At 47.6% G+C, this 12919-nt stretch overlaps 1 protein-coding gene across 3 annotated transcripts in view; it reads right to left on the reverse strand.

Moving 5' to 3' along the window:
• Window positions 1–12919, reverse strand: part of daam2 (dishevelled associated activator of morphogenesis 2) — a 73249-nt gene that overhangs the window by 986 nt on the left and 59344 nt on the right. For all 3 annotated transcript variants that reach the window (XM_056295691.1, XM_056295693.1, XM_056295690.1), the window contains 5 exons: window positions 9996–10164; window positions 8385–8492; window positions 7782–7842; window positions 6948–7079; window positions 142–312 (listed from right to left, as the gene is read on the reverse strand). In XM_056295691.1, the coding sequence (XP_056151666.1) occupies window positions 142–312; window positions 6948–7079; window positions 7782–7842; window positions 8385–8492; window positions 9996–10164 (641 nt within the window). The remainder of the gene's footprint in view (window positions 1–141; window positions 313–6947; window positions 7080–7781; window positions 7843–8384; window positions 8493–9995; window positions 10165–12919) is intronic.

The following is a 12919-nucleotide window of genomic DNA, read 5'->3' on the forward strand; positions in this document are numbered from 1 at the left end:
TTTACTTAACTCTAATGTTGTTTCATCTTGCTTGGTAGCAAGAGATGGTAAAGGGCTCACCACAACAAGTTAGTTTTAAGTGTGATTTCCTGAAAACATTTTGCTGCAGGTTTAGTATACATTTCTAAAACAGTGCCTCACCATAGCCTCCATCCGCGCCCTCCTCTCCTCCTCGTCCTTGCGTCGCTGCATGTTGTCCAGGTCTTGCCGTGCTTCGCTGAACGACTGCAGGAAGGTGTCGAAGATGCCGAAGAACTCGTCGGGCTGCATCCGCCCGTTCTCCTCTCCAAAGTGCTTCAGAGCCTTGGCAAACTGAACACAAGAGAGACAGGGGGGGAGAATATACAAGTCCACCGGTATTAGTTGTAGTAGGGAGCCAACTGATGAGGTTTCTCTAAGAAAAACAGGTAAACTTTATATTACATAAAAACCTCTTTTTTTAATGTTGAAGAATCATCACAATGACCTCTGTAAACTAAAAAAAAACGTGCACAAAAACATGCCTGACGATTTAACTCCTGGAATAATAAAATGACCTCCAGATAAGCAGAGTTCTCTGCTTCATTAGCTAATGCAGTGGTTCTCGATCTGGTCCTTGGGTAACACCGCTACTGCTGGCTTTCCATTCTAATAGCTAGTTAACATAGACTGTACAAAAGAGATGGCTACAGTGCCTGTGATGTGACCCCTTGATTTCTGAGAAGGCATTTTGAAGCCTAAAGTTTGGCTTTATGCCCGTCGCCATGTTGGCAGTTGGAGCCAGAAAATCCAAATTCAGGCAACGGGGTGGACCATGGGTGGCACTGGGTGAAACCTCGGTGGCAGACCGGTTGCCTGTCCTGTCAATCAAGGCAGACACAGCCTCAACATGCCACTTTTCTTTTAATTCTCAGTATCTTTTTAATGGAATAATTAGAAGCTGAGAATTCTCTCGATTTTTTTGGAGCCAGCCACCTAGGTGCCACTTGGAACTGCAACTTAATTAAGACACCTCAGCACTGAATTCAAGTCCAGCCTTGGTGGTTCCTGCTTGGTAGTTAATTACATTCACCTGTTGTTCATCCTGACTGGATGGCTGGAATACCTGACACAACAGGTGAATGTATTAAACACCTGGTGGAATAGAAAACCAGCAGTACTGCGGGTCCCTGAGGGATTGAGAACCACTGAACTAACATAACTCACTGGATGACTCTGTCAATTGCTGATATCAAGGTTTTGGTTTATGACACATTTTGGAACAACACCTGTGAAACAGAGCTTCACCTCGCCTCTCCAATCATGGGTGTTTCTCATGCATTCTCTTTTTAAAGATTATTTTTCTTTTTTTTCTGCTTTATTTGACAATGACAGTATAGATAAGACAGGAATGACAGGGAAGGAGAGAGAGAGAGGATGACATGCAACAAAGGTTGCTGGCTGAATTCGAACTGGCGACGTTGTGACCATTCGGCTATGGTGGCGCCCCGTCTCGTGCATTCTTAACCTAAAGATGTTTGACATTTCTAAGCATTCAGAATAAGTTCAGCCTTCCAGCATGATAGTCACTTGTTCTACCAATTAAAGGACGGCAGAGGCTATAAACTCATCTGACCAGGTTTTTTTTTGTTCCACCCATTTTACCTACTGTGGTCCAGAAAGAGAGAGACAACAAAACAAAGTGTAAAAAAAAAGCGTAAGAAAGAGAAAGTGACTGGGAATGTGACCGTGTGTTATTGAACCACCATATGTCCACTCCTCTCTGTCCAAGCTGTTCAGTGGTGTGTGCCAGGACAGTGCACCAAGCCACAGCCAATTAAATTCCAATACATCTGAATCAGTATCACTATTTGTCATTTCATTTCATGCACTTGCGCACATGAAATGAAACAAGACATAATTTCCTCCAGCCCACAGCAGTGGAACACAAAGGCAAAAACACATATCCAAAAACTACAAGAACACATATATCCAAACTAACACATATATCTAAACTAAAAAAAAAAAGAACCACTGTGCAGGAGAATGAAAGCCAGCCAGGATGACTGTCGGAAGTGCCGGTCTGCATGGGCTAGCAGTTAGCTTAGCCTGCCCCCCTTCTACGTCCAGTCAGACCGCCCTTGGCGTTTCCTCTTTGGGTGCAGCGCTGGTCAGCGCCATGGTCCTTGAGCCCACAGGATGCAACAGGCCAAGCTCCCTCAGCCAATCCAACACTAGCTTTCCCAGCCAGACACCTTCGACACACCTCCCCGCACTCCACACGACGACACTAAAAACACAGTCAAGGCTAGGCGAGGCCGCCGCCAGACCGCCCTCGGTATTATCGGAACTGCCGGTCTGCATGGGCTAGCAGTTAGCTTAGCCTATCCCACTTCTGCGTCCTGTCAGACCGCCCTTGGTGTTACCTCTTCGGACACAGCTCCAGGCAGGGTCATGATCCCTGGGCCCACAAGATGCAGCAGAACAAGCTCTCCCAGCCGATCCAGCACCAGCTCTCCCAGCCATCAAATGAAGACAAACTTACGATGCAGACCTGGCCAAAGACACTGCATGGGCGGTACTGGGTAAGGCCGCTGCAAACGTGAATTCATGCCACCATCTTCCCACACCACATTTCACCTTTGGAATAATGTTACAGTATACATACAGTATATGGTACTATCTTTAAAGACAAAGTACCAATATGTGATCTCTATCACTGATACCCCAAGAGGTTTTTTTTAACCATACGGTGAGAAAACAGCCAGGTCAGTGACAGCATCAAGACCATTTGAGCAACAATGTACTCAATGTCTTGTTCAACCAAGGCTGAGCAATAACTCAATATTACCGTTTATCATCTTTCAATGATATGGTAGCAGTGTGAAACTCAAATAGTCATGTCGTGATGCACAATTTTGTTTGTATAAGTGAATGATACTGAGGTTGATACCTGAAATTTCTTACAGAGTTTTATATATATCCATTATCCAAGCCGCTTATCCCAACCGGGGTCGCAGGGATGCTGGAGCCTATCCCAGCAGTCATTGGGTGACAGGCAGGGGGACACCCTTGACAGGCCATCACAGGGCCGACACACACACATATTCACATTCACACCTAGGGACAATTTAGTACGGCCGATTCACCTGACCTACATGTCTTTGGACTGTGGGAGGAAACCGGAGTACCCGGAGGAAACCCATGCAGATATGGAGAGAACATGCAAACTCCACACAGAGGACGACCCGGGTCGACCCCGAAGGTTAGACTACCCTGGGTCTCGAACCCAGGACCTTCTTGCTGTGAAGCGACCGCGCTAACTACTGCGCCACCGTGCTGCCATACATATATCGTTTTACCATGGTTTATCTGGGCTTTCTGGAATAATCCCAGATGATTTCACAGTGAAGACAACCACCAAAGGCAGCTCTTGCCATGAATTGATTTGATCAGCTGGCTGTGAAGGTGATGACCTGTCCATCCTGTGATGGCCTGGTGGCTTGTCCAGGGTGTCTCCCTGCCTGCTGCCCAATGACTGCTGGATAGACTCCTGCATCCCCACGACCCTGAGAGCAGGATAAGTGGTTTGGATAATGGATGGATGGATGGATGGATGTGTGTGTGCGCGTGTATCACAATGTTATGGGACATTTCTATGATTATCATGATAATAATATTTTCCAAATCACCCAGTACTATGCTCAAGGACACTTCGGTAGTGGCTAACACATGCCATTAGGGGGTTTGAATCCTGGCCCTTATAGCTAAAGGACAGTCTCCCCACAGCATGTTATGCAGCTGCCCAAACCATCTTTGATTAAACAATTAAAAAAAAAGGTCCTCAACTGCAAGTACTACAGTATATGCAGTATTTCTCAGACTGACAGCCTGCAAAATTTAACACTGGCTTCCCCCTGAACCCTGTGGCACCGCCAAACTTGTAGTACATGTCCTTTGAGAGGTGTTGCACCGACAGCACTGTTACAGCTCTCTTCATACCAGCTATTGTGAGATCAGTGGTTTATTATTATAATGAAGCTGAAATGAGATGAGGGCACTGTGACATTTGGAGCCCACCTCGCTCAGTTTCATCCCATCCAGTTCTCACATTTAGCTATCTCCATGCATGACACACAGGAGGCGTGGACAGAAACACATTCTGCCCTGACGGTTGAAAGGAGGACACTGCGTAAGGACCGTCTGTTGTTGGTCCTGGTGTTGCGATAAAAGAGTGTTAGCGCAGTCCTATTCTGAGGATGTAAGCCCGTCCTGTCATTATGGGCTGGTCACCATGGCAACCCAACCATCATCCATCCCTCTCCTGTAATTATGTGTCTGGTTAAATGTTTTTCCTGTCATCCCCCTTGGGTCTGGGGCAAATGAGTAAACACACACACACACACACACACACACACACACACACACACACACACACACACACACACACACACACACAGCTTAGCTCTGGAGGGGGCTGATTATCTTTTTGTATTCTTTGTGAAGACTTAAAGAGGGGCCCCGGAGTTGATTAGTGTGAATTCAAACTTTATATTATTTAATTCAACTACATGCTGAATGACGTTACTGTCAAAAGATTTTCGAGTTATTGGATTAAAAATGGACTTAGCCGGGTGGTGCTTTGACACTGCTCTATAAAGAGATGGTTAAATTACCAATCAGGAAAAAGATCATGTGCACTGGAAAATATTCTCCTCTGTATCAACCCAGAGTCAGCCCAATAAACTAAATGGAAGTGGAAAGCTTGGTCAGACATGCTGTTCTCCTCTCCAGGCACAGCACCTTTTAAGATAAATTCACTCAAATGGAATATCTGGAACCTTAAGATCGTGTTTCTTTTGGATTCCAAGGTCTCGGAGGACATACATTACATTAATGAGACGGTAGTTTGTTAGTTTTTGAATTATTCTTGTGTCCTATTTTAGAAATAAACAGCCTGCACGCCACGGGTCGTCCTTAATTGCTCTTCTTGCCACCTGTTTTATTGTAATATCCCTCAGGATTAACGCAAGACCAAGCGGTCGAGCTGAAAAGCAAATACGGAGCGGAAAATGCACACACACACACACACACACACACACACACACACACTAAAATGAGGATGGCTCTCCCTGTGTATTCGCCTCTCTTCCTGCCCAATATGTCTTCTGCCATCTCTTCTAGTTCCTCCTTCCATCCCTGATCTTATCGCCACACGTGATGGATGCTGAACGCTACACGGAGCCCAAGCCCACCTCACAACGGTTCCTCAGTTAGCGGCTGAGCCCCCCCCCCCCCCTCCCGTCTTGTCCCGTTTAAGCATTCACTCCAACAGCTCGCTAAGCACTCATCTTCGAGGCTCGATCCCGTCCACCGATTCTTCCCATGTGTGACCCAGACTCGATGTTTTTGTGACACACTAACACACTCATCACATGTGGCGGTGAATATACGTGGCCCGACTCGAAAAAAAAAACGGCGTTACGTTCCTGGAAACAGATTGAGTCTTGTGTATTGTTTGAGAATGAGTGTGTGTGTGTGTGTTTGTGTGTGTGTCTGTCAAGAATAAACCCTACCAATCTCTCTGGCTCAAGAGAAAAATCCCTTCCCTGCTCTGAAAACCTCTGTCCCAATAACCCACATGACCTTGGACAACTGTAATCCTTTGTAATGTATGGAGTTGTGTCTGGTGAGCTGTTCTCACTCACATAACAGACACACACACACACACAAACACACACACACACAAGCATGAGCAGGTTGTTATGGAGCTCTGAGAGGCTCAGTGGGTTTCCTGCACCATTGACTCATTCGCCTCCACCTCCTTTAGACACGAATGCAAACGCACCCCCGCACCTCAATATTTGTATTCCACTGGAAAGTTAATGGAGCTTCAGAGAACACCGACAGACCCGGGAGTACGTGTGTCAGAGTCCTCGCCCGCTCTAACACACACACACACACACACACACACACACACACACACACACACACACACACACACACACACACACACACACGCCTCCCTGTTAGGGAAAAGTGAACACAGGTTCTTTTGTTTTCCGACAGAATCCGGTGCCTCAGTTTTCCCGTTCTTTTCCCGTGACGTCCCAACTGACCCGGTTCCCCGCCTTCCACCACCTTTTTTTTTCTGTAAAAGCAACCTTCTCCTTAAATAAACGATTCAGGGGAGGCGCAGAGGAAAACATACAGTACATGCCGTGGCCCCGTGTCTCTACAGTGACGCCCTCCTCGTCCCCCCCCCCCCCCCGCCAACCCGCTCCCAAAACGCCTCACAATTTGGGATGGCAATTGAGGCACTTAGCATAATTGCGTCATGAACTTTACACAAAACAAGGAAAGATCTGACTGTAAATTATATAATGAAAATAAGCCGGGGCAAACCGTTGAACGCACACGGTAAGGTTTTCCATAGCCGCGGTCCCCAACGTGTCAGCATCGGGATGCTGAAAAAGAGCCTGAGTGAATTAGGAGATGCGTTCACACAATCTCTCTCTTCCCTCCCATCCAGTTTTCCGTCCATCTGGGATGCATTCGCTCCAGTCCCCGTTTTTGTAGAGTGTCCTCAATAATGCATCAGTCTATAAATCAGCAGGGTCTGAAAGGGCTGGTCTCTAAGCTCTCCGAATTTGGAATTTTGCCCCCCCCCCGAAAAAAAACAAAACAAAAACACAGAGGGAAGGATATGAGGGGGGAGGGGTCCCCAAGACTGGTGAAGGCATCACACTGGACTTCGTTTGACTTCTTTTCAACTTTTCCCTCTGTAGTCCCCTGAACCCCCCCCCCATTGTTGCTGCTATCGTCACTCTCTTCTCAACATGCAGGCTTGGCAAAGGCTGCTGGTTACACATCGGAGCTGCACATATGCAGTCATAAAATGGACAAAGGCACTTGCAAACAGCCATAATCTCTCTTTGTCCCCCCCCCACACACACAGCAATATTGTAAAGTGGTTGACTGATCGTTACCTTGTCCTTGGCTTCGCTGAGCTGGTCCTCCAGCTCAGAGAAACTGAACCCAGCCACAGTGATAAAGTCACCAATCACGGCCACAAACTTGTCGCCACGTTCCCTCGTCCTGCTCTGCTGATACTGCAGCTCCTGGAGGGAATGGGGGGGAGAAAAGTGGGTTATGACTTAGTTTATTTTACGTTTTTCGAGCACAAAACTGCAAAGCGTGAGAGGCGGACAGCGATTGATTTTCCCCTGAAAGCCATCATGCAAAACGGGCTGCAGCTGATGCATGCACACATGCTTGTGCATGCAAAGAAAGAAGCCCCCCCCCTCCCTTTTTCTCTTTCCCCCACAGACCAGTGGACATACACCAACACACACAAAGGCACCGAACAGCGCTGACAACAGAATGGATGGGAGTGACTCCGTTGAGGTTTTGCATAGCGTGCCTGTGTCTGTGTGGCAAGTTGTAGTTAACGACTTAACAGCTCCCCACATCGGTCTACGTCATCTGTAATGACCGTGTGTCCGTCCAGATCTGCAACTGCACTCTCGGGAGGGAGCTGCCGATCGGCGGCAATGATTGCAAAGGCGTCTATGTCCCGATTAAAATAAGGCCTCTTCTGTTCGCAGAGCACGAGAAGGGTTTGTGTGCGTTTGTTACGGCGTGCTCTGGTGCACGTGTGCGGGCAAACGAGACTCTCGCCGTTCCAAATTTTCTGTGGAGCGTCCCCACCACTTTAAACGCCTCGGCCCGCTGCCTACCTCGGCCTTTACTCGAAATCGTAATTACAGGCACAGGAGGAACCAGTGGGAGGGAACGTGTGACACAAACGCAAGAAAACTCACCGCCTCGAGGGCCTTCAGTCCGCTCTTGATGCTGTGAACCTCCTTTTCCAACTCAGCGAGACTAGAGAGAGCGAGATGGAGAGAAAGACCGTGAGAGAGAAAAACTCTCGGTTGATTTTTTTATTGTAAAACCCACTCTGATACCAGTCCAATATGCTTTTTTTTTAGGGCAGAACAAATGATAATTAAAGAGGCAGCACTTTATTTCAATCGCACAGTTTGAGTTGAAAACATGCTGGTATTTGTCTTAGTTGGTAAAACTGAATATAAGAATGCACCATGCAGCCACTTCGAGCAAGAAAATCTATGCTTTCTCTTTCTTTCAGGGTAATGTGCGTGTTACGATCAGCTTCCCCAATCTGCCGATGTCATATGAGGGCATCAAAGACAGCGATGCCTCTTATTACACTGCCGACACGTGTGCGTCTGGTGCTTTAGACAAGTGGTACTCAACCATGTGCTGTTGAGATCCATGCCTGGTTTTCTTTTCAACCCAACACTACGCCAGCTGATTTCACTGATGAACCCTCCCTTGTCTGGTTGAAGGTGTGCTAATCAATGTCTGTTAGTCTGCTTGGTTAGATGTGCAGAGGGTTTACTCACTTCACTTTGGCCGCCTCCGATAAACTGCTGAGGTCCTGCTGGATGTAGAGCGTGTCGGGGAAGTTCTTCTCGAAAATCATGATCAGGTAGTGCAACATGGTGATGCTCCTGTTGAGTCGTAACAGTGGAGTCAAGTGTATGTGCAAAAATGAGGACAATTATCCATCCATCCATCCATTATCAGAACTGCTTATCCTGCTCTCAAGGTCGCGGGATGCTGGAGTCTATCCCCGCAGTCATCGGGCGGCAGGCAGGGAGACACCCCGGACAGGCTGCCAGGCCATCACAGGGCCGACACACATACACACACATTCACACCTAGGGACAATTTAGTACGGCCGATTCACCTGATCTACATGTCTTTGGACTGTGGGAGGAAACCCGAGCACCCGGAGAAAACCTACGCACGCAGACATGGGGAGAACGCGCAAACTCCACACAGAGGATGACCCGGGACGACCCCCAAGGTTGGACTATCCCGGGGCTCGGACCCAGGACTTTCTTGCTGTGAGGCGACCCCGCTAACCCCTGCGTCACCATGCCGACCGATAAAAATTATAAAGAAGGTTTTTTTTCATTTTTGGATTTTCTCCCCAATTGTATCCGGCCAATTAACCCACTCTTCCGAGCCGTCCTGGTTGCTGCTCCACCCCCTCTGCCGATCCGGGGAGGGCTGCACACTACCACATGCCTCCTCCGATACATGTGGAGTTGCCAGCCGCTTCTTTTCACCTGACAGTGAGGAGTTTTGCCAGGGGGACGTAGTGTGAGGGAGGATCACGTTACCCCCTGCCCCCCCAGTTCCCCCTCCCCCCCGAACAGGTGCCCTGACTGACCAGAAGAGGCGCTAGTGCAGCAACCAGGACACATACCCACATCCGACTTCCCACCTACAGACATGGCCAATTGTGTCTGTAGGGACGCCCGACCAAGCTGGAGGTAACACGGGGACTTGAACGGGCAATCCCCATGTTGCTAGGCAACGGAAAAGACCACCACGCTGCCCGGACACCCACATGAAAAAGTTTTCTTAAAGGCTTTGCATATGTGGCATGCATATATGCATGAGTACTTATGGACCTTATTTACTGCGATTCAAAATAAAACATGCTGATGTGCATTTGCATTTATACAGCTTGCATGTGTGCAGGGCTTTTCACTCTGCAGAGGTTGAAAAATTGAGGTCAGCCCACGATTCAAATTGTAAGGTCTTGTGAGAAGAGAAAATAAACACCTCTCTTGAGTTACAGCGAAGGTGCATTGTCAGATAAGTAAATGCTTTTTGGGAAATGATAAGCAATAAAATCATTGCAGCAGTAAAAAAAAAAAAAAAGTGAAATTCAAAGAAGATATCAAGGGGTGAGATGAAGAACCACAGAAAACCATCCTGTGCAACATATTCTGACATTGCCAATGCAATCCCCGTCACATCTGTCATCTCAGAAGAGATGCTCAGTGAAAACTTGTTCTAAATCACATCAGAGGTGCATCTCCTCCCAATACACTGCACAGTGACCCTGGATTTGCCACCCAATAGACACAAAGAGACCCAATCCTTTGTTAGCAACTGCCAGCTTCGCAGATAACCTTCGGCCTCCATCTTTGGCTCACCTGTCTATGCTGGACTTGGTATCAGCGATCTTGTTGAGGCTGGAGATCTTGAAGCCGTAAGCATTGCCTCGCTGTCCCTTATTCATAAAGTTGCCAAAGGCCAGCACCACCTCCAAGATCTGTGTCAGCCGCTTGCTGCGCACCACCTCCTTGGATGCATTCAGAATAGCTGGTGGTAGAAAAGAGGGGTTTGGAGGGGGGGGGGGCAAGAGCGATTGAACAGTTAGTGGTTGCTGGGTGTCTTTATATATACGTATATATATATATACACACATGTATGACTATGTACTTTGGGTGATGTAGTGCTTTACATTAAAGGGCAAATTCACCGATTTTCATCCTCATCTCTGTCTATCTGTGACGGGGATGGCGTGTGAAAAACACCTGCAGTTGGTCCTGATCGACTCCGCATCTCTGGTGCAGCAGTGAAACCGAGTTTTTTCTGGCTGCCGACTGACATATTGTGATGCCATTTGGCAGCTGGGAAAACCAAATACCGCCTAGCAGGGTTTCCAATACTCTAATCTACTCTAAACACGCCGTTCAAAATACACATCCTCGTTCTCTCGGCTAGGCTATGTTTCCGATGGTGTGAATGACATACCACAACACTAGCGCAGAGGACTTTATGGACGACGATACAAAGGATTATGGGCAACAGCACTGCGGTACATGTAGGCACTGTGGGAAAGACTGTGCAGAATGCCAGTTTCGCCATCCAAATAGTACACAGTGAGTACTTCAGTGTTTCACTTGGCTACATTACTAATTAGTACTGATTGCACACGCACAAAAACATCGACAATTTCCTTTAACATTTTACATCCCACGAGCTTTTGACTTTTCCATTGCTTTTCTGTTCTGTTTTCCCATCAGCTCTGACGGACACACACACACACACACACACACACACACACAAGTTAAGGCCTAATGTTGTTATCAGCTTCATCCTCTGTTTAATATTGTTATAATCAGGGTGTCCAGGTAGCGTAGCAGTCTATTCCGTTGCCTACCAACACGGGGATCACCGGTTCGAATCCCCGTGTTGCCTCCGGCTTGGTCGGGCGTCCCTATAGACACAATTGGCCGTGTCTGCGGGTGGGAAGCTGGATGTGGGTATGTATCCTGGTCGCTGCACTAGCGCCTCCTCTGGTCGATCGGGCGCCTGTTCAGGAGGGAGGGGGAACTGAAGGGAGTAGTGTGATCCTCCCACGCGCTACGTCCCCTGGCGAAACTCCTCTCTGGCGGGTGAAAAGAAGCGGCTGGCAACTCCACATCTATCGGAGGAGGCATGTGGTAGCAGCGACCGGCACGGCTCGGAAGAGTGGGGTAATTGGCCAGATACAATTGGGTAGAAAGGGGGGGGGGGTCAAAAAAAAAAGTTAATAATCACTGCTCGACAAGGTCCCGACACAACTGTTCAGGTCAGTCAGACTCATACCAAGTTTCTATTTCTTGATAAAACATCAGGCTGGTGAGAACATTGTGAAACTGGATCATTTTAAAAAACACATAATCAGACACATTAAAACAGTGCCGTTCACGCTCCATCCTTTCCCTCCCATAGGAACGGACGTGTCTGGCCCGGCTGCAGGTGGTTCCCCTTCCTCCGCCGAGGAAATCTCCGTGCGAATGTGAAAATCATTACGAGAATCCATATTGTTGTTATTACAGTCCTTCTGCCGTCATACACCATGGGAACCGTTCCTCTGGCTCCGGTGTCGGTGTGTTTCGCTGGATGTAGCGTGGCCTGGCTGCACAATACACCGCTGCCTACTCTGAACCGCCTTTTTATTGAACACGCTGGGTGGTCTGGGGAAACGTAGTCTCATCTATGGCAAATTACAATATTACATCAATAATAAAAGGAGAGGAGAACTTTATTATGGGAATTGATGAACAGTGTGGTTTGGGGGCGTTTGGATCAGGCTCTGAAGATTCTGGAGACTCATATCAATAGTCTTAGTCACCAGATCAAGTCAATTTAAGGAGCGCCCTTAATACTGTACAGTTCTTTCCATTCACAGTGGCCAACAAAGCATGCAAAATAATGAATTTTATTTTTTCATGCAAGTATTTTTCATCAGAGATGAATGGCTAGACTATCCGGCAGAAATGACTTCCAGTCAGCTGTACAGAGGGATAAACCGTCAAGTCGGTTGCTCAGCGCGAATAAATTCATGCTGGCAGAAATTAAAGACAGCATTAAGGCAGGATGCGAGTATCAAAGACCTGGATGGCACTTGGGGCCAGGAGCGAAGCGACCTTAAGTAGCTGGGGGTTAAACTGGCAATAAGCGAGTTGGGTTGCGACAGACTCACATGCAAATACAAGGGTGTTGTGGGTGTGCATGCACGCACACACACACATGCACACCCACAAACACGCACATGCACACAAAACCCTGTATGGCCTTTGCTAAAAGGTTTTCCCTTGCTCTTTGAAGAGAGTGGCAATGTTTATGACAGAGACTCTTCCCTCTCAACGTGTGCCAGCTTTCCAAAACAACCTCTCTGGAAACCTTGCTCTTTATTTGAGCTGGCTGGAGGGAAAAACGGCATCTTGTCGTTAGCCGCCATTCCCATGCTTGCACACACACACACACACACACACACACACACACACACACACACACACACACACACACACACACACACACACACACACACACACACACACATGCTGGCCTTTCCAATCTCCTATATTCTGCCTCTCTTTCAGTGCCCTACCATTTACAATCCTATCAAAGAATGTTATTTGAACTAGGCGATAACCCAGTTTCAACTCTTGTATCTGTGACACTTTTTACTAGGAAGCCTTTAAAAGTTTAAATGGTGTCAGATGACCATTTCTCGCTTGTTCTGCCTCTGGGATGTTTTGACCGGTGAAGTACGCTAGGCTAATGGATGGTTCGGGCCCATTTA

The sequence above is a fragment of the Lampris incognitus genome, chromosome 16 (assembly GCF_029633865.1).
Source record: "Lampris incognitus isolate fLamInc1 chromosome 16, fLamInc1.hap2, whole genome shotgun sequence".
Taxonomy (NCBI): domain Eukaryota; kingdom Metazoa; phylum Chordata; class Actinopteri; order Lampriformes; family Lampridae; genus Lampris; species Lampris incognitus.